The sequence below is a fragment of the Suricata suricatta genome, chromosome 4 (assembly GCF_006229205.1).
Source record: "Suricata suricatta isolate VVHF042 chromosome 4, meerkat_22Aug2017_6uvM2_HiC, whole genome shotgun sequence".
Lineage (NCBI taxonomy): Eukaryota > Metazoa > Chordata > Mammalia > Carnivora > Herpestidae > Suricata > Suricata suricatta.
Genome location: NC_043703.1, coordinates 8,651,310 through 8,672,419, shown reverse-complemented (window position 1 = coordinate 8,672,419; position 21,110 = coordinate 8,651,310). Strand labels below are relative to the sequence as shown.

General features: G+C 45.8%; 2 protein-coding genes across 3 annotated transcripts in view; one reads left to right on the top strand and one right to left on the bottom strand.

The window, feature by feature from the left end:
• Positions 1–3,394: 3,394 nt before the first annotated feature.
• On the bottom strand, positions 3,395–20,510 carry POGLUT2 (protein O-glucosyltransferase 2). Of its 2 annotated transcripts, XM_029936459.1 has the most exons (10): positions 20,035–20,510; positions 17,104–17,309; positions 16,776–16,981; positions 15,890–15,967; positions 11,435–11,607; positions 11,080–11,317; positions 8,641–8,850; positions 7,614–7,703; positions 5,703–5,810; positions 3,395–3,635 (listed from the first exon to the last, which is right to left on the bottom strand). In XM_029936459.1, exons 1-10 carry the CDS (start codon positions 20,214–20,216, stop codon positions 3,618–3,620), a joined length of 1,509 nt encoding a protein of 502 aa, XP_029792319.1. In that variant the 5' UTR covers positions 20,217–20,510; the 3' UTR covers positions 3,395–3,617. The 2 variants fall into 2 exon arrangements, with proteins under 2 accessions (XP_029792319.1, XP_029792320.1); XM_029936460.1 differs by lacking the exon at positions 7,614–7,703.
• Positions 20,511–20,665: 155 nt separating this feature from the next.
• The window catches only part of LOC115289331 (basic immunoglobulin-like variable motif-containing protein), a 75,701-nt gene continuing 75,256 nt past the window's right edge, over positions 20,666–21,110 (top strand). The window contains exon 1 of the mRNA XM_029936458.1: positions 20,666–21,059. The gene's annotated coding sequence lies outside the window, so the exon portion shown is untranslated. The remainder of the gene's footprint in view (positions 21,060–21,110) is intronic.

Genomic DNA, 21,110 nt, shown 5'->3' with positions numbered 1-21,110 from the left:
TACAAGTTTTTTCTTGTGGTTGACTTCAAGTTTCATAGTATTGTCATCAGAAAATATGCATGCAAAATCTCAGTCTTTTTGTACTTGTTGAGGCCCAAGTTGTGACCTGGTATGTGATCTGTTCTGGAGAATGTCCCATGTGTACTCAAAAAGAATATGTAGTCTGCTGCTTTAGGATGAAATGTTCTGAGTATATCTGTTAAGTCCATCTATTCCGGTATGTCATTCAAAGCCATTGTTTCCTTGTTGATTTTCTGGTTAAATGATCTGTTCATTGATGTAAGTGGGGTGTTAAAGTCTTCTACTATTGTTGTATTATTATCAATGAGTTCCTTTATGTTTGTTAATTGTTTTATATATTTGGGTGTTTCAAGTTGAGGGCATAAGTATTTATAATCTTTAGATCTTCTTGTTGGATAGACCCTTTTATTATGTTATAGTTTCCTTCTTCATCTCTTCTTATAGTCTTTGGTTTAAATTCAAGTTTATGTGATATAGGTATGGCTACTCTGGTTTTCTTTTGACATCCATTTGCATGAAAGATGGTTCTCCATCCCCTCACTTTCAATCAGCAGGTGTCGCTAGGTCTAAACTGAAATTTCTATAGGCAACCTATAAATGGGTCTTGTTTTTTTTTCTTTTTAATCCATTCTGACACTCTATATATTTTGATTGGAGTATTTAGTCTATTACATTCAGAGTAATTACTGATAGATATGTATTTGGTGCTGTTTTATTACTTCTTTTGTCATTGTTTCTGGAGATTTTCTCTATTACTTTCTAGTCTTTGTAACTTTTGGTCTTTCTCAATCAAAAAGTCCCCTTTAATATTTCTTGCAGGGCTGGTTTATTGGTCATGCTCTGGGAAACTCTTTATCTCTCTTTATATTCTGAAGAATAGCCTTGCTGGAAAGAATATTCTTGGCTGCATATTTTTCTGATTCGGCACATTAAATATATCATGCCACTCCCTTCCTGCCTGCCAAGTTCCTGTGGAGGTATCTGCTACTAACTTTGTTTGTCTTCCCTTGTAAGTTAAGGACTGCTTTTGTCCTAGTTCTTTTAGAATTTTCCCTTACTTCTATATTTTGCTAATTTAACTACAATCTGTCTCAGTGTTGGCCCACTTTTGCTGATTTTAATGGGAGTTCTCTGTGCCTGCTGGATTTGGATGTCTGTTTCCTCCCCCAGATTAGAGAAGTTTTCAGCTATAATTTTCTCAAGTAAACTTTCTGCCTCTTTTTCCCTCTCCTCCTCTTCTGGCGCTCCTATGATATGAATATTATTATGCTTTATGTAGTTACTGAGTTCTCTAAGTCTGTATTTATGATCTAATATTTTTTCTTACCTGTTCTTCTCAGCTTCCTTATTTTCCATAATTTTATCTTCTACATCACTTATTCATTCCTCTGCCTCTTCCATCCTTGTGGTCATTACACCAGTCAGTTTCGAATCTTGATTATTACATGTTTCATTTTGGCCTGCCTAGTTTTTAAGTCTTTTAAGTCTTCAGGAAGGGCCTCCCTAATGTCTTCTATGCTTTTCTCAAGCCCAGCTAGTATCCTTATGATTGTTGCTTTCAATTCTGGATCAGACATATACTTAATAATTGCTTTGATTAGATCCCTGGCTGTGACCTTTCCTTGTTCTTTCTTTTGGGATGAGTGTCTCCATGTATGCATTTTGTCCAGGTTTCTGCCTTCTTCTGTGTGTTAGGAAAGACTGTTTATGTTTCCTGCTCCCGAGAGTAATGGCTTTATAAAAAAGAGGTCATACACTTACCCGGGCTTGGCACTCCAGGAAGTGTCTCTGGCATATGCTGTATGCACTCTGCTGCTGTGTTTTGGCTCCTCTTTCCCTCTGATCAGTCCCCTGCAGAGGTTCTCCTTGCCTGCAGTGAGGAGTGTTTTAGGACCCTGGCCAGAGTGTGGCGAATTTCAACTAGGTGTGTGTGCTCTGGTATGCTTGTTAAAAGAAACCTGATGCTATTTCCACTAAAGCTGAAGCTTTGCAGAACTCTATGGTCAGTAGATATGGTGCATGTGGAGGATTTTGTCCTGGTCTTCTGAGGCAGGAGTGTGCTGCGCTGGTTCTCAGACACACTTACCAGAGAAAATCATTACCTGCAGAATGCAAGGGGACAGGGCTTTGTGTAAGCAGTTTAGGCCACCAGTATTGGCAATGTGCTGCTTATTGAAGTTAATTTGTCCTGAAGGGTGGGGAGAGAAATGGCACCAGCCCCCTTCCTCTCCCCAGCAAGGGGAGTTTGTGACCACCACTGTCTAGGAAGCCCTCCCAGAAGAGGGAACAACCTCCATTTGTGTGTCTCAGGTGTCCCTCAGATCCCTGTTTTCACCCTGTCTGTCTGGGCCCTCTGCCCACCCAGCAATGCAGCACACCTGTGTTCTATCCCAGGCAGGCCGGCTGGGTTATAAAGCTTCAAACTTTGGGAGCTGGTGTGGTGCAGACCCATGCTGGTACTCTGGGGGAGGATGGCACCATGCTGGGGCTGGTGCAGGCTTGTTCCAGAAGGGCAGCTTACACCAAAGTGCAGGGGCGTGGAGTTTGGGGTAAAGTGCAACAAAGAGCCAGTGTCCAGGTTAGCTGTCCTCAGCAGGTGTCTGCACCTATGCCAAGGGGTGAGGGAGTGAAATGGTGCCCATCGGCTCTTTTGTTCCCAGAAAGCCCATGCTACCTCTCCCAGATGCACTCTAAGAAGGGCGAACCATCGCTCCCAGTGCATCCCAGGGGATCCTCAGGTCGCACTGTCCACTACTAGGCTATCTGCCTCCTTCTCCACAGGAGCACTGCAGTGCCCACCAGGCTCCATGCTGGCCACACCACGCATCTCTAGTCTTTGAGCCCTGGTGGTTGTAGAATCTCACAAATATCAGCCCCTCTCATTTTCCCAGTCAATGGTTTTGGGGAAGTGTTTTCCTTGTGAGATCCCCTGTGTGCTCCTCTCTCTCTCTCTGTCTCTAGCCTCTCTCTCTCTTTTTCTCTCCATGAACAGGGCTCTCTCTCCTCTGCAGCGTCTTCACTCTGCTTCTCCCCCAAACCACATCTCCACACCTCCTATCTTCCACGATGTGGCTTCTTCTCTCCTTCTAGTTGTGCAGTTTGTTCTTTCAATCCTCAGGTTGATTTCGTGGGTGTTCAGAACAATGAGATATTTCTCATTATGAGGCCTTATAAGGTGTATTTGCTGGAATTCTGTTTGGCCACGAAGGACTAAATATCCAAAATAACAGTGGCCTGAAGATAGCAGGTCACTGCTTTGTCACATAGAATGTGTGTGCATGTAGGCGGTGGGTGCTGTGATGCTCGACACAGGGCCACATTCCCTAGGTACTGCTCCATGGTCCAAATACAGCAATAATTAACACAACACAGGTCTTTAAAATAAAAGTGGTTTTATTATAAAATTCTAAAACTGTGCTTTAACGGATGGTCATGGGAATACTGCATATTAAGAAGAAACATATGTTCATAATCCAGACAATCACATAGCAGATTTTATATTGTCCACAGAATTAATATTTAAAAAAAACATTCTTCTATTTCAGTTAAAAAGAGTCTTCAGAGCACCATTATTTGAAGGGAAGGTATTTTGCATATCAGAGTTCATCTTTGGTCTGCAATTGAGAAGCAAAATATTTAGTGCCATCACGAAGTCTTATATGAGTCAAGATAACTTACATTAGTCTATCAATTATTTTCCCCTAAAGTTGGAAGCAGGGGAAAAGGCAAGCGGGGGCTGGAGGTTTGTAGGGCCTAGGACTGTGCTTGGAACCTCCCCTGGGGAAAGTCACGTTGTGCTTCATCGGACTGCTGATGAGGAACACAAACGTGTTTGCGTTACCGTAAAGGGCTCTGTGTTATGAATCATGTCAGGGAAGGCCTGGAACAGACAGTGAGGAGGACATTCACAAAGCCCCTAAGGCCTCCGGTCAGTGGAAGGTACTGACTTGGCACTCCTCAACATCAGATAAAACATAAAAAGAGAGGACTGGAGGAAGGAAGCTGCCCCGTTTCATTTGGAGCCCACAACAGTGTGACACGAAATCACAAACTTCTTGAGTGGGCACATTTCAATTCCGGAAATTTGTTTTAAAGATTTTATTTAGTTATTAAGTAATCTCTATACCTATTGTGGGGTCAAACCCAAGGTCAAGAATTGTTTGCTCTACCGATTGAGCTAGCCAGGCACCCCTTTAAAGATTTTATTTTTAAGTCATCTCTACAACCCAACGTGGGGCTTGAACTCACAACCCTGAGATCAAGTCGCATGCTCTACCGACTGAGCCAGGCAGGTGCCCCCAATTCTGGCAATTATTTTGGTCAATGGCTTTAATATAATTTTATGAACTTCCAGCACTGACAAGGGTTAACACTGATGAAGTACCTTACTGGGTGGGGTGGGGGGATTTAGCTACTCAGTGGCAAGTCCCTACTCTTAAAAAAAAAAAAAAAAAAAAGAAAAAGGTAAAAAGAAACAAAAAACCCCCAAAAAACAAAATACCCCAAACTGATTGGTAGCACTTGCTGTTGTCATGGTGACTCTGCTACCAGGCAGATTCCAAGTTACCAGAATGTAACCAATTGCAATGTGCAATTTTTCTATATGTAACAGACTAATATAGAAGCTGTTTCTATCACACCACTGGTCGCTTTATTCCTTTGAAACCCCCTTGTGAGTCAGGCATGACAGACGCCAAATCTGCCTTTTCATCTTCGGTCACAAGACCAAGTTTTGAGTTTTTCCTTTCAGAGATATGATGCCATTGCTTAAAATAATGTCAAGCCAACGTATTTTCTATATATATATGTGTGTAATATATATGTATATATGTATGTAATATACATGTATACATAGGTATATACGTGTGACATATACTGCCCTTTTATACAGTATATATTCATCCAAACAAAAAGCAATTCCAATCAAAACAGCCCTCCCAGCCACACCACGTCTTTGCACACAACCAGTCACACAATCTGGTGACGGAGACCGGATTTTGGTCCCAGCTTTGCTATAATCCAGCTGGGTGGTTATGAGCCAAATTCTTCTTCAGGCTCTGTTTTTTAACCATAAAATGGAGGCATTTCCTGGTGACCCCTAAGGTCCTTTTTTTTTAATTAAAAAAAATCCTTTCGTAGGTTCTATGCCCCACATCGGCCACAAACTCACAACCCCAAGATGAAGAGTTGCATGCTGCACAGACCAGGCCAGCCAGGTGCCCCCTGAAAGGTCCTTTTAGCCTCACAAGTCTATGCGAACCTGCCTTTTATTAATGAAATCAGTATATATTGGTGATATCAACAGAGATTGCTCTTAAATGAATAATCTGTTAACGTGAATAATCATGACTCTATATTTTTTCATCTCTAAACTCAGACAATGAACTTTGCCAAAGCCATCTCCTGTGATGCATGTGAAAATACTTTTCAAATTATAAATATCAAAGGCCATGAGATGTGAATTCCCACTTCGCCGGAGGCCCCTGGCCTTCTCCCTTATCTGCGTCTCAGTGCCCTTTCTCTGGCCATGTTGTTCCCACGGCATCTGCCTCTCCAGCAGACTTAAGTGCATGAGGCCCCTGGAGAGGCTCAGATACTGGGTGCCCGACTGAAGGCTGACAGGAGCGGGTGAGGACTTGGGGCGGGCCTCGCTCTTGCTCTGACACCGCCACGCTGGTTACCTGTGTCCTGTGGCACGTGCAAGGAAAGAGGTCATCTTCAGTCTGCGCCTCTACCCTCTGCATGCCCTCTCGGATTTGGGGCTCTCTCACTTGCAAACTGGCATATTCCTGTGGGAGCAACAGTTCAAAAGTGCTCAAAACTTGGAGTGCGTTCCCAAATCAGATACGCTGGCATTTCTAGGATATGGTCCTTCTAACTCATACGTGTCGAGTTGCGAGAAGCAAAATTCTTCATACTCCCCTTAGACCCCCGATGACAGAGTTTCTGAGAGGGGGCTGTCCTTTGCCACTGGCTGCCTATTGCTGATGCACCTCTCCTTATTCTGTCCTTCATTTATTTATTCTTAATGTTTTAATAATTAATTAATTTATTTTGAGAGAGAGAGAGAACACACTGTGGGTGGGGGAGGGGCAGAGGATCCGAAGCCAGCTCTGCGCTGACAGCAGAGTCCCAGGTGGGGATCGAACTCATAAACCCACAATTTGGGCGATCATGACCTGAGCCAGAGTCGGATGCTTAACTGACTGAGTCGTCTAGGCTCCCTTGTCCTTCATTTATATGACTTGCAGGGTTTTTTGTTTTTACCACCTTCTGTCTTGAAGTGAAAATAATTATGCACACGGCCTCCCCTAGGCTGGGAATGTGAGGCTGGAGCATCTTTCCACCATGGCTTGCGGTCTTGGCCACCCCCCCTTACCTATCATCTGCCTGCTGTGCGTTCGGCTCTGGGCCAGCTGATGACGCTCTAGGAAATGTAATCTGAATGGGTGAACACGACCCTGTGGGCCCTTAGGAGTTCACACAGGAAGTCCTCCATCCTTCGGGGTACACACTTCACCCTCTCTATCCCTTCACCAGCCCCTGGGAAGGTTAGAAGCGGGGAGGGGCCAGTGCAGACCGGAAATAGACCAACTGTTCTGTAGCAGAGTCTAAGATTTGGGGCTCAATACCTGCGATTTTGAGATTCAAAAAAAAAAAAATCTTAATCCAGATCTAGTAGTACATTAGGAAATTACTTGTTACTACTGCATTTTTAAAAAATAGCCTTTCAAATTGTCAGGCATACTTTGATTATAATCCCTAAATGCTAATCCATGAGAACACTTTTTTTTTAAATGTTTGTTTATTTTTGAGATGGAGAGAGAGTTTGAGGCAGGGAGGGGCAGAGAGAGAGGGGACACAGAATCTGAAGCAGGCTCCAGGCTCTGAGCTCTTAGCAGGGAGCCCGATGTGGGGTTCGAACTCACGAACTGTGAGATCATGACCTGAGCCACCCAGGCGCCCCCATGAAAACACTTTCTAAGAGAAGTCATATGGGTCAGCAGTACAGGTCCGAAGATGCCGTGCGCTGTTTAGACAAAGAAATGGTAAGGCAGCAAAGGGGCGCCTGGACGGCTCGGCTGGTTAAGCTGTTAAGCATCCGACTTCGGCTCAGGTCCCGACCTCATGATTCATGAGTTTGAGTCCCGGAGTGGACTCTGAGCTGTCAGAGCCTGGAGCCTGCTTCAGGTTCTGTGTCTCCCTCTCTCTGCCCCTCCCCCACTCTCACTCTGTCTCCTCTCTCAAAACTAAATAAACCTTTAAAAAGATTTTTTAAAAAAGGTCGTACAAAGAGAAAATACAGATCCATGTACCATAACTTGGCAGGATCAGAGGCCAATTTCTTCACCACACAACACAGAGTGCTAATGTAAATACTTTCCCCGTGACACTGCAGCATTCCTCTCTAGCTAATGTTGGGGTTTGTACTATCTTCATTATGATTTGATGTTGGTCCCTGGTTTTTACCCACAAAGAAGTATATGTATCTCTTTATGTTAATATACTTTTAGAAACGATTATGTGAAATGTTATTTGCTCCTAACACGCCCAACCGCAAACAGTACGTCTGTTTCTTAGAAAATACTGACCTGGAAAAGCTTAAAGTAATAACAGAATATGTCATCCCCCATGAGATTATTTCTTGCAAATTCCTGTCCTGCTTTTGCTATCTTCTTTGCCTGTGGGAACAATGGCAACAAAGTCCCTTAATGAAACATGTCTTTTTTTTTTTTTCCCCCGTGGAGACATATGCAAACTGATGTTCAGGGTACATGTATCCTAAGACAACGGCAGGAAGAATATCTTCGACGGTAGTGTTCTGTGCTAAAGGGAGCATCTAACAAGAGTACGCTCAGATTAAAGGGAGGATTTTTTTTAGACTTGAAAGCTTGAGGACTCCTATTGGACTTTCTAGAATGAAGCCTCTTGCAGAGGGAAGGCACACACTAAATGAGGTAACAGTGACTTTGTAAAGTAAACGCAAGACAAAGCTGAGGCCACCGCCTTAACCATTTTTTTTTAAATTTATTTTTGATACAGAGAGAGACAGAGCACGAGAGGGGGAGGGGCAGAGAGAGAAGGAGACACAGAACCGGAAACAGGCTCCAGGCTCTGAGCTAGCTGTCAGCACAGAGCCTGACGCGGGGCTCAAACCCACGAACGTGAGATCTGACCTGAGCCGAAGCCGGAGGCTTAACCGACTGAGCCACCCAGGCGCCCCTGCCTTAACCATTTTGAGCAATTTGCCTGAGGTCTCCTTCATGCAATCCTGCATTTTAATCTATGGCAGCTGCTTTATTCTTCCTGCCGTTCTGAACATGTTAATTTTCATACTGTTAGTAGAGGTGAGGCAGTGCCTGAGGCTCTGATCAATCTGCCCCAAAACAAAGAGAGAGCATCCTCAAGGCCAACGTCTAGCTTTCTGTTTCCAGTGCGGAGTGCACAGTTAATCCGAGACCCAAGGACTGCATTCGCCCTGAGGGGCACTGACGTGCTACCACGGGCAGGTGGCTGCCCCCGGCAGCTAAGGGTGTATGGCTGAGCATCCCACATGCGTTTTGGGCACAAGATATTTACAACGAGCCCATGGGAGTGGGTAGAGGAGCCTGATCTTACCTCTTCATCGTGATCTTTTGCCCACTGGAGTTTTTCCAGGAGGTCACTCAGGTTGCTTTTCACCGGGATGTAGTGCTTCCAAGGCTGCAGCTCATTGTAAAAGTGCTCGTAGTAGATGGAGTCCTGCTTTAGCACAACGCTGTCTCCGATGAGGAGGTACGGCAGGCGGTATGCTGCCACCGTGCCATCGATGTTTATTTGATACTTATGCTGCAAACCAGCAGAAGGAAAGCCTCTGTTACATTTCCTCTCTCCACTCTCTTTACTCTCCTCCTCTTTACACACTTAAAGCCTCATCATTGGTGGATACAAACTGGCCAGATTTTGCCTCCTGCCTTCACCATGGAGTGAGTGCTATCATATTAACACCTGGCCTAGAGCTCAAGGCTTATTGTGATGCTCTCCCACATTTCACAAAGGGGCCATGAGTCTAACGTTAAAGCGGACAATAAAATATTAAGACTGCTGACCAAAGGCTACCACCTAGGAAAGACAGGCTTATCGTGACTTCGTAATCCCTCTAATATTTGACTGATCACACGTGAGCACCTAAGGATGGTAGTCTATGCCATATGAATATACCTGTATGGTTTTTTTTTTTAAGAGAGAGGGTAGGGGAGTGGCAGAGAGAGAGAGAGAGAGAGAGAGAGAGAGAGAGAGAGAGAGAATCTTATGCAGGGCTCAATCCCACGACTGTGAGATCATGACTTGAATGGACATCAAGAATCAGATGCTTAACTGAGCCACCCAGGTGCCCCAACCATACCTTTTAAACATCCGATGGCCACATATAAGCCTTGAAATCAACAAGTGTAGATGCAAGAGCGTCTATGAATGAAAATATTCCTAGAGCCTTGGTAACCAATTAGTCTTTAGCAGTAGCAAATGCAATAGGAGGGGATAAAGCAAAGGCAGCATGTAACACCCACTGATGAGGGATGGCTGGTAACGTCTCTTTCTTTCAAAAGTCTTTGTGAATGAAATGTATATGGAGGAAGCACTGACAAGTCAACTCGTGGCATTGGTTAGGACTTCCTGCTGCCATGGAACCCATGGAAAGAAAACCTGGCCACAGGTACAGACAGAGCTCATGAATCACTTACTTTCTTACATTTAGAGGATAGGTGAGTACCTTTTGTCCACCTTTCATTCTATGACATGGGTCTTTAAAAAACCACTGAGTGGCTTAGGGGTGCCCGGGTGGCTCAGTTGGTTGAGCATCTGACTCTTGATCTTGGCTCAGGTCATGATCTCGTCGTTTGTGGATTCAAGCCCTGCATCAGGCTCTGGGCTGTTAGCGTGGAGCCTGCTTGGGATTTGCTCTCCCCCGCCCTCTCTGCCCCTACCTGGCTTGCTCTCTCTCTCTCTCTCAAAATAAATAAACTTAAAAAACAAAACAAAACTACTTACTTAGTGGTGTAGAGAATAGGGTAGTGTCCCATTGCCTAGAAGGAGCTAGAAAAAGGATCCCTCCACAGGAAGCAGGAGCAATCCACAAAATAGACACCAAAAGGTCTCTCTAATCTCTAGAATTCCCAGGCAGTCACCTGGATGGGTTTCAAGACACTTTCCCATCAGAGAATCTGATACAAGACACTTGGTTCATCTCTTCCTTAGACTGTTACGATGCTCTGGGGAGAAGAATTTGTAAAATCACATACATGTGTTTCTTTGTTTAAAAACATTTTTTATGACTTTTATTTTGAGAGAGAGAGAGAGAGAGAGAGAGAGACACACACACACACACACACACACACACACACACACACACACAGAATCTGAAGCAGGCTCCAAGCTCTGAGCTGTCAGCACAGAGCCCAACGCCAGGCTCGAACCCACAGACTGTGAGATCATGACCTGAGCCAAAGTCGAATGCTTAACCCACTGAGCCACCCAGGCACCCCTACATGTATTTCTTAATGAGAAAGCATTTGGAACTGAAATGTGCTTACCTTGAGGGTTAGTTGGGGAAAAAAATTCTAGCCCTACCCAGACCCCAACCTTCCTCAATGCATATATATTTTAAATTTATGTATTTATTTTGAGAGACAGTGAAAGAGAGAGAGAAAGAGAGGATGAGCAGGGGACAGGCAGAGAGAGAAAGGGAGAGAGAATCCCAAGCAGGCTCTGTACTGTCAGCACAGACCTCCATTCAGGGCTTGAACTCACGAACCATGAGATCACAACCTGAGCTGAAACCAAGAGTCAGAAGCTTAATCAAGTGAGCCACCCAGGCGCCCCTCCTCCGTCAATACACATTTAATGTCCGGTCTGGGAACTTTGTCCACCTTGCCCTGCCAAAAATGGTCCCCGGGGCCTCATGCCTTGATGCTCACTAAATTTTGTGCTCATCTCGCTCACTCCCAATAGTTTATAGGCCTCAGTTTCCCTCACCTACATGAAGACATTTGAAAAAACAAAAAGGATTGGACATCCTACCTTGAAGAAATCAAAAAAGGAAATGTGTTTCACGATCGGACCGTATAGGCTTTCATCATGTTTGAAGAAGAAGAAGTTGGTGAAGGCAGCGTCTATAAGTTCCGGGTGTTTCCTGCTGAGCTTAACCAGTTCCAGCCTCTCTTTGCGGCTGTCTCGGCCTCTCCAGACCGCGGTGGAGTTCTTGCTCTCCCAGGGGGGACCCGTGTTAGCTTGCACGGACATCATATCCAGACTGACTCTGGAAGACAGAGAGCGCGACACATTTTCCTCCCACACCATCGCGGCGCATAGGCTGTTGGGAAAGAACCAAGGAGAGAAAACCAAGGCTCTGGGTCATCCCGGACCCGGCTCTCACCGGCCCATGGTTTCCAGAACAGAGTCGGTCAGGTCGTAGGTAGGCATCACGATATCCTTGGAATCCGTGGAGCCACACCAGGAGAAGATTGGATGGATGTGCGCGGTGGATTTCTTTTTTTCCAAAGGCCAGTCTCCCAAGTTAACGAAAAACTCCACATCGGGCATCTTCACCTGGACAAAGAAGGCAAAGAGCTCATTTACAGGGGTTGCGGTGGGTCCCCACTTGTATGGGTTGATGTGGTGGGACAGGCCGCCTCGGGCAGGCAGTGTTTCCGGCCCCAGGCTTGGCCACAGGAGAACGGGTCTCAGGTCCGGATGGCTTCTTTCCTGAGAGGTGGAGCGCCCATAGAATGTGCTTCGCGTTCTGCTTCAGAGCAGGTGTCCACAGCCCTCAGACTGTCCCCAGCTTGCTGTGCTTCAGACCCCACGGGGACGGGCCAGGGGGCTTCCACAGGGACAGAAGTGCCGGCACATAGCCTTAGTGCAGGGTCTCTCGCACAGCAAGGGACAGGATCCTGGTCCCTCTCCTCTGCTCTAAGGAAGCGCTCCCCCCCCCCACCCCCCGCACCCCCGGACGCTGGTGTGCAGCCACCTCGAATCCTGCACTGGTTTCTTCCTCGGGTGGCATTTCCCTGCCTTGGCACGTTGGCTGCATCCCTGTGATCCTGTCCTGCTGCCCAGTCAGGCCGCCCCATGGGCGGGGAAACTACACAAATGAGAAATCTACCAGACGAAAGGCCACCTTTACAAGCTTCAGGTAACGATAATTATGCCAGCTAGAATAGTGAGTAACTTTTCAGCATATTGTTGTATACCTCGGTACACTAGATTTCCTTTCTAGGAGGCCCACATTGGCCAATAGACTTGCTTCAAAAAGGGATGAGGGGCGCGTGCGCGGCTCAGTCTGCTAAGCGTCGGACTCTTGACTTGGGCTCAGGTCACGTCTCAGGGTGGTGAGACTGAGCTCCCGCCATGCGTTGGGCCCTGTGCTGGGTGTGGAGCCTGCTTAAGATTCTCTCTGTCTCCCTCTGACTCTCTCCCCTGTGTGTGCTCTTTCTCTCACTCTAAAATTAAACAAACAAACAATATTCTCTCCTGCCTCTCCCCTGCTTGCATGCTCTCTTTCTCAAAAAAAGGGGATGAAATGATGAGGGTAATCTTGGTTTTAATGCTGCCAAGAGACTCTATGATGATCAAAGAGAGCAAGCATTACTGGAAAACACAACATGAAGCACTTGGGACTGTACCCCTCATTCCTGGGTAATGAGCCAGATGTTCCCATTTAAAAACTACACCCCAGGTAGGTGGTGGGATCAGAATCTAAGCTCTGGAAGCTGGACACAAAAGCCGGCACTAGTGACTTCCGAGCTAGGTTGCTCTACCAACACGTGGCACAGACATGCTCAAAGATCCTGTTTTTTTTGGTTATTTTTAAATCAAGCCACTGGTAAATGTTTGGGGTAGTATAAAAGAAGAAATATCTGTATCTATAGAGAGATAGAGATTTTTTTTGAGAGAGAGGGAGCAAGTGAGCCTGTGCTTGCTAGAGGGGTGGAGGGAGAGAGTATCCCAAGCAGGCTCCACGCTGAGTTCAGAGCCTGACATGGGGCTGGATGTCAAGACCCTGAAATCATGACCTGAGCTGAGATCAAGAGTCAGATACTTAACCGACTGAGCCACCCAGGTGCCCCGTTTAAACCTACTGTTTTAGGCAAGAATGGTTTTGGTAAGTCTGGAGAGCGTCTTGAGAAGCTACAGTCCTGAAGGGCAGTCTTTTTTTTTTTGTCTGTTTGGTTTTGTTTCATGTTTTTTACATTCTGTCCCAACATTGTTCTGTAATATTTTCATGTTTTTAAAAAATATTTTTATTTATTTTTGAGAGAGAGAGAGAGAGAGCAGGGGAGGGGCAGAGAGAGGGAGAGACAGAATCCAAAGTAGCCTCCAGGTGCAGGGTTCAAACTCATGAACCATGAGATCATGACCTGAGCTGAAGTCAGACGGCCAACTTACTGAGCCACCCAGGGGCCCCACCATGTTTTCTTTTTAATTTATTTTTAAATTTTATTCTCAAGTTAGTTAACATACAGTGTAGTCTTGGCTCCAGTAGAAGCCAGTGATTCATCTCTTACATAGAACACCCAGTGCTCATCCCAACAAGCACCCTCCTTAATGCCCACCACCCAATTACCTCGCCCCTATCAACCCTCAGTTTGTTCTCTGTATTTAAGAGTCTTTTATGGTTTGCCTCCCTCTCTGTTTGTATCTATTTTTCCTTCCCTTCCACATGATCATCTGTTAAGTTTCTCAAATTCCACATATGAGTGAAATCATATACTTTTCTTTCTCTAAAGGATTTATTTCACTTAGCATAATACCCTCCAGTTCCATCCACATTGTTACAAATGGCAAGATTCCATTCTTTTTCATCACTTAGTAGTATTCTGTTACAGACACACACCACATTTTCTTACTCCGCCTTCCCATGCTTCAGCTATTGTTGATCATGCTGCTATACACATTGGGGTGCATGTGTCCCTCCGAATCACTATTTTTGTATCCTTTGGATACATACCTAGTAATGTAATTGCTGGGTCATAGGGTAATCCTATTTTTAATTTTTTTGAGAAGCCTCCACACTGTCCTCCAGAATGGCTGCGCCAGTTTGCAGTCACGAGTTTGCATTCCTAGCAGTGCACGAGGGTGCCAACATCTGTTGTTGCCTGAGTTGTTAATTTTAGCCGTGCTGACTGGTGTGAGCTGTTACCTCATTGTGGTTTTGATTCCCTGCTGAGCGATGTCAAGATCTTTTCATGTGCCCACTTTTCCATCTGGATATCTTTTTTGGAAAAGTGTCTTTTCATGTCTTCTGCCCATTTCTTCACTGGATAATTATTTTAGGGGGGGGCTGTTGAGTTTGGTAAGTTCTTTATAGATTTTTTAAAAATATTTATTTATTTATTCATATTTTTGAGACAGAAAGAGACAGAGCATGAGCAGGCAGGGGCAGAGAGAGAGGGAGAGCGGGCAGGGAGAGAGAGAGAATCGGAAACAGAGTCCAGGCTCTGAGCTGTCAGCACAGAGCCTGATGTGGGGTTCGAGCCCATGAACATGAGATTATGACCTGAGCCAAAGCCAGACGCTTAACCGACTGAGCCACCTAGGCACCCCTAGATTTTGGGTACTAACCCTTTATTGGATATGTTATTTGCAAATATCTGAAGGGCAGTCTTACTTTTCCCTGGACTGACACATGCAGGGAAAACTTGCCAGCACCCTGATGTCTTAGCTTGTAGGAGGCAGAATACAGAGTAGCTGCCTATGTTCAGAAGAAACTCACTGTGGGGGCACCTGGGTGGCAGTTGGTTAAGCGTCCGGCTTCGGCTCAGGTCATGATCTCATGGTTTGTGGGTTCAAGGCCCCGAGTCGGGCTCTGTGCTGACAGCTCAGAGCCTGGAGCCTGCTTCAGATTCTGTGTCTCCCTCTGTCTCTGACCCTCCCCTGCTCGTGCTATCTCTCTCTGTCTCTCAAAATAAAAATAAAATAAAATAAAATAAAATAAAAAACAAAACAAATAAAAAAAAAGGAATAAACCCATTGTAAGTGCTATGCATTTCTGAGAAGGGACTATGATTGTCCATGAGTAATTCAATCAAGATATTGGCACAGATTATCTAACAAACTATTTTAAGAAATTGGTAACAAATGTGGGTAGAGCTTTTCACACCGGCTATTTTGCTATCACCGTCAGGCTCCCCACTGGAACCCTGCCAGAAGCTCATTTTACCAAAGAACAGGACTCAAAGATGATGTCTTCTTTGGGCTCAAAGTAGGTTGAGTACTAAGACAATTTTATTGTAAGATGTTTTCCCTTAACAAGTCTTGTTATGGGTTGAATTCTGTCCCCCACAAAAGATAAGCTGCAGTCCCAAACCCCGGTATCTCAGAATGACCTTATTTGGAAACAGGGTTGCTGCAGATATTAGGTAAGCTGAGGTCATACTGGAGTAGGGTGGGCCCTGATTCAAGATGGCGGTGTCCTTAGAAGAGAGAGACACACGCGAAGGCTGTGTGATGATGGGGCAGAGGCTGGAGGGAGGTGGCTGCAAGCCAAGGCTGGCCAGCACACCCTGAGAAGCAGGGGGAGGCAGGAAGGGTCCTCCCCTGCAGGTCTCAGGAGGGTGGGGGTGGGGGATGGCCCTGCTGTCCCCTTGCTGTTGGACTTATGTCCTCCAGAACTGCGAGAGAATACACGTCTCTTGTTTTATGGGCCAAGTTTGCAATACTTCATGACAACAACAGTAGGAAATGAATGCAGGTATTCTCCAGGCCATAAAGATTCAGAATAGTATTTTAATAAGGTTCTAGGATAGAGCAACACTGATGCTGCTATTTTTATGTTGTAAAACTTGGGCTGAAAGTGTCTTTTATACCTGAGAGAAAAAAAAATACTTACTTTTCTAGTCAAAGAAAGTAGTATGGCATCCATGAAAATTCTGAAACCTACATGTTCACCATGAGTCTTGATGTACACCTAAAAGAGAAATGAACATTTATTATTATGCTAAAAGTACTGGCAGACTTCAGTGAGATAAAGTGTATCACAATGATCCTTAGAATGATTACAAAACTTTTTTTAAATGTTTATTTACTTTTGAGAGAGAGAGAGAAAGAGAGAGAGAGACAGAGCATGAGCAGGGGACGAGCAGAGAGAAGGGGAGACACAGAATCTGAAGCAGGCTCTAGGCTCTGAGATGCCAGCACAGACCCCGATGTGGGGCTCAAACTCATGAACCATGAGATTATGACCTGAGCTGAAGTCGGACGCTTAACCCATTGAGTCACCCAAGTGCCCCAGAATTGTGTATTAAAAATATTTTATATTTTATATTATTTTATTTTTTAAAGTTTATTTATTTATTTTGAGAGAGTGAGAGAGTACAAGTGAGCAGGGGAAAGACAGAGAGAGAGGGAGAGAGAGAATCCCAAGCAGGCTCCACTGTCAGTGCAGAGCCTGATGTGGGCCTCGAACTCACAAACTGTGAGATCATGCCATGAGCTGAAACCAAGAGTCAGACCCTTAACCAACTAAGCCACCCAGGAGCCCCTTTAAAGATTTTATTTTAAAATAATCTGCACACCCAACTTGAGGTTCAAATCCACAACCCAGAGATCAAGAGTCACAGGCTCCACCAACGAGCCAGCCAGGCGCCCCACTGACTGATACTTAAGAAAACTCTGTAGCTACTTAGAGCCAAAAGGTCAAAACAAAACAAAACAGGATAAAAAAAACCCCAAAAAACCACTAAGACACACAAGCAAACCTTCATCACAAATTGTACCTTGTTATCCTTCAAGGTATAATGACACAAGCTTTGTCTTTGTCCAAATCTTTTTGGGATTTCTGCTGCAATCTTTTCCGGATCAACAGTAGGGAAATGCGCCAGATCTCTCTGAATCTGAGCAATGGTGTCTGGGCAGTTCATCTCCTGTAACCAGGCTGCACTATCTTCCAAAGGACAGTCACAGTTTTCATGGTAAACTGGCCCTGGTTACACACAAGTAACAAAGTATCACGGTAACAATTTCACTCCGAGTTCAAAACAGGGAACAAATATCCATTATCTGGCTTCATTCATACTGTTTTTGTAACATTACGTCCCAAATTACCTTGTAAAATATATGGGGATTTGGCAACATGTCGACCTTGGAATTTAACTTCTACCTTCAGGTTTTTGTAGCTTGCATACATCCTGTATCTTACTATGAAGGACCCATCCTTTCGGTCTAAAACCTGGACTCCAACTCTCGTGAATTGCTCTTCTGGGGCTGAGATTTTAATCTGGAACACCTTTTCACCTGGAGACGATGTGAACCTGTCACGGGAAGAACAGCAAGATGTAACGATTATTTTAAGGCACGAGCGCACAAAGAGTATGCTCTCTAGCCGTACGCCTTACTGTTTTCCTCAGGCTCTCCCCCTGACATACATGTTTGCCGCCCCTCTCGTAGGCACGTAGTGCCAGAATGAATGTGATGGATCAGAGATGTAAGAAAAGGGAGAGGATGGCAAAAGGCCACGATAACATAAACATGTCATTGGAAAATTTCAAGGGAGTATGTAAAGGCTACATATCTATGTAAGCGTAGAACCCACTTGTGCATTCCATATATACAAATAGTCTTGAGGCACCTGGGTGGTTCAGTCAGTTGAGTGTGTGACTCTTGATTCCAGCTCAGGACATGATCCTAAGGTTGTGGGATCAAGCCCTGCATTGGGTTCTGTGCTAAGCGTGGAACCTGTTTAATTGCTGGGAGCCATCTCTGAAGTAAGCTGGGTTTGCAAAGCCTCCCACCATCAGATGGCAACTGGCATCTACCCCCACTCAACCCCCACTCAATTTCTGCTTGAGCACCGACCCCCAAGGTGCCTGACTGACTGATATCAGGAGTGCCCTGCCTTCTTATGCTAAAAATATGTGAATTGTACCTTATGAAAAAACTTGTTATAGGAGTTTCTTCTTTTGTGATTATAGGAGCAAATATTACATTTCCTGAGAAAACCTGTTTTTCTTCCCCTCAAAAAACAGGCTATTGACTCCTGCTCACAAAAGAACTAACTCTTGTCTTTGCTATGCTAAAAACTTTGCTTTGTATTTGAATGTAAAGATCCCTTCCTTCCCCATATGATAAACATCTGGTCAGCTACTTCAATCTCTATTGGTAAAGATTATGCATGAGTCTTCCACCAATCTACGTTCTGGGAAATTTGTACATACCAAAGAATTTGTTACCAAAAATCATTGTCTAAGGCAGTTGCCACTTCTGTTTTGTACCCCATACATTTTGTCAATAAATAGAGCTGACTCTCGGGTCAGTGCAGAGATGCCTGCCTGCTGAGCAGAAAGAAGTGGAGGCTCTCTCGCTCCCTTCCACCGACACCGTCCACCCTTCAGGGACCTGCTGGAGCTGGACTCCGGCCCGTAATATTCTCTATCTCTCTCCCTAAAACAAACAAACAAACAAACAAACAAAACCATCTCTCATCAACCTACTATTCCTTTCATGTATCTGGAAATTGTGGTCAAATGGTACCTCTAAAGATAATGACCTTTTGAAAAGTCTCCTTCAATGATTCTTTTTTTCTGTCTTTTTTTTTCCTTCACCCCTCCTTCTGTTCTTTCTTTCTGACAGAGAGAGGTTGCAAGTGGGTAAGGGGCAGAGAGAGAGAATCCCACAAACGGCAGAGACAGAGGGAGGGAGGGAGAAAGAGAGAGAGAATCAGGGCTCACCCTAAGCAGGACTCGTGTATTCACACTAAGCAGGTCTCCAGCTCATGAATTGTGAGATCCCGACCTGAGCTGAAGTCAGATGCTTAACCCACTGAGTCACCCAGGCACCCCCTCTCAATGATTCTTTAAAAGGTCAATATTGTAAATCATGTTCAGCAATGGGCAAAAGCCAGAAGGCAGTGCATCATCTAAGAACATGAGCAGGGGAGGGGCAGAAAGGCGGGGAGAGAGAATCCCAAGTGGGCTTCACAGTGTCAGCACAGACCCCTTGGCGGGCCAAACCTATGAACCTCGTGAGTTCATGACCTGAGCTGAAACCAAGTCCCGTAGTCCAGGGGCTGAGCCACCCCGGTGACCCTAGAAGTTTTTTTAAGTGAGTGCTCCCCCTATTAAGATTGCTAAAATAGTATCTCATTTCTCCAATTATTATATCCAAGTGACAAAGTTGGTAACTTTTTTTTTTATGCTTTGGAAAACTTGTTGGAAGTTTTTCTTGGAATACCCAAGATGGTTTTTTTCCGTAAAAAATATACATGGTCAGCATCCATGAATAAAAAAAAAGGCAATCATTTCAGAAGTATGTGAATTCTAATTTATTTTTATTTTAGGGAGAGGGACAGAGCAGGGAAGAGGGGCAGAGGGAGGGAGAGAGAGAATCTTAAGCAGGTTCCATATTGAGCGTGGAGTCCGACTGGAGGCTTGATCCCAGGACCCTGAGAACTTGATCTGAGCAGAAAGCTCGACTGAACCACCCAAGTGCCCCAGAAGTGTGTGAATTCTAAAAGTAAGTTTTAAGTTTTCACCTTAATGGTTGAATTCAATGGAATGCAATAATGTTTGCTACAGACATATAGGAGATTTACACTTGGATACTTTCCCTCTTAACTGTAAAGTTTGAAGTAGTGTTTCATTTTTCTTTGTGACTTTCAAAACACTTTCACCTGCAGATACCTACCTGAAAGAAGAGGGCAGCACCACAGAGATGAACCAACCGAAATTTTCACAACTGCGTGTGCACATTCCTTATAACAGCTTAAGCAAAAGTAGGTAGAAATAGAATTTCCAGCAAAGTGCAGAGGCTTGGTCTCCCCTATCAACCTATCTAGGAGGAGCGAATCCGGAAATATTTCTAAAGCCACGGAGAAAAAATGATTGGGATGGGGAAGGACTGTTACAACCGCATGTGGCTAGCATCCAAATATCTTGGAATTTAAACCGCTGCGGAAAAACCTTGGGCGGATAAAACTTAAAGGGAGAAACAGTCCATTTTCACTGCATTCCAGAATAGTTAGGGAGTCTCTGGACTTACTTATTTCCTGAAGTATCCACCGCCTGAATATAGAAGTAGCGAGCGGGAAGCACGACCGCTGCCTTCAGCCCGGGTCCCCATACTTCGCTCTTCTCCGGACTCAGTCGCCTCTCCCCGCCCGTCTCGGCAAGCGCTGGCACTGTCCCCAGAAAGAAGCAGCAGAGCAGCAAAATGCTAAACATTTACAAGACCGACTCTCGAAAGGATCCACGGATAAATGATGTGGCAGAAGTGGCCGGGACCAGCGGCGGCTCGGGCAGGGGCACGCTGGCCGATCGCAGCGGGACAGCGACTCCAAAAAGGTGTCGCTTGCTGCGCGGGGCAGGCGCGCGGGGCCCACTTTCCCCCCGGGAGAATCACAGGCGGCCCGCGGGCTGGTCCGGCTGAACGATGTCGCGTGGCGCCCGTCCTCAGCCCGCTGCTCCTCTTTCTCCCGACAATGGGAAACTTGCACCGCTCTCACCACCGGAGCATCCCCGGGGGCGAATCGGTCTCGGGCTCCAGCCCGAGGTGCAGGGCGAGGGGATTGGCCCGCGCGTCGGCCGGGCTGAGTAAGCCCCTCTCCAAGTGGATGGCGCGGTGGCGTCCGTGCTCCACGGCATCCTGGGACTGGTAGTTCGCGACAGGACCGGCGGAAATCCTGCCAGGCTTTACCTGCTCTCCCTCGTTTATTTACTTTGCGGCCACCGCTTGTAGGGAGCAGATACATCATCGGTGCCCAATAGAGGGGCATGAGGGGACACAGCTAAGACTAAAAAAAAAAAATTGTCACCATATCCTCCGCACGTGCAGAGGGCCGGTAGTATAAAACACGATGAAAGGAAGGTGTTGTCAATGATATCTGACGACCGGTCGCTGGGCACAGCCGTCCAGGGCGCTGTCCCCGCGCGCTCCGATGGGACGAGAGACGCCAGCCCCAGGGTAACCGGAGGCACGTCGCGGGCCGCGCGCGGGAAGCTGTGATCCGGGTCGGGTGCCGGCTCTGCGGCGGCCGCAGCGACACGACCCCGCGGGACAGGCCAGAGGTACCCGGGGCTGTGGGCCGGGAGGAGGTGGCTGCTGGCGGCGGTGCGCCC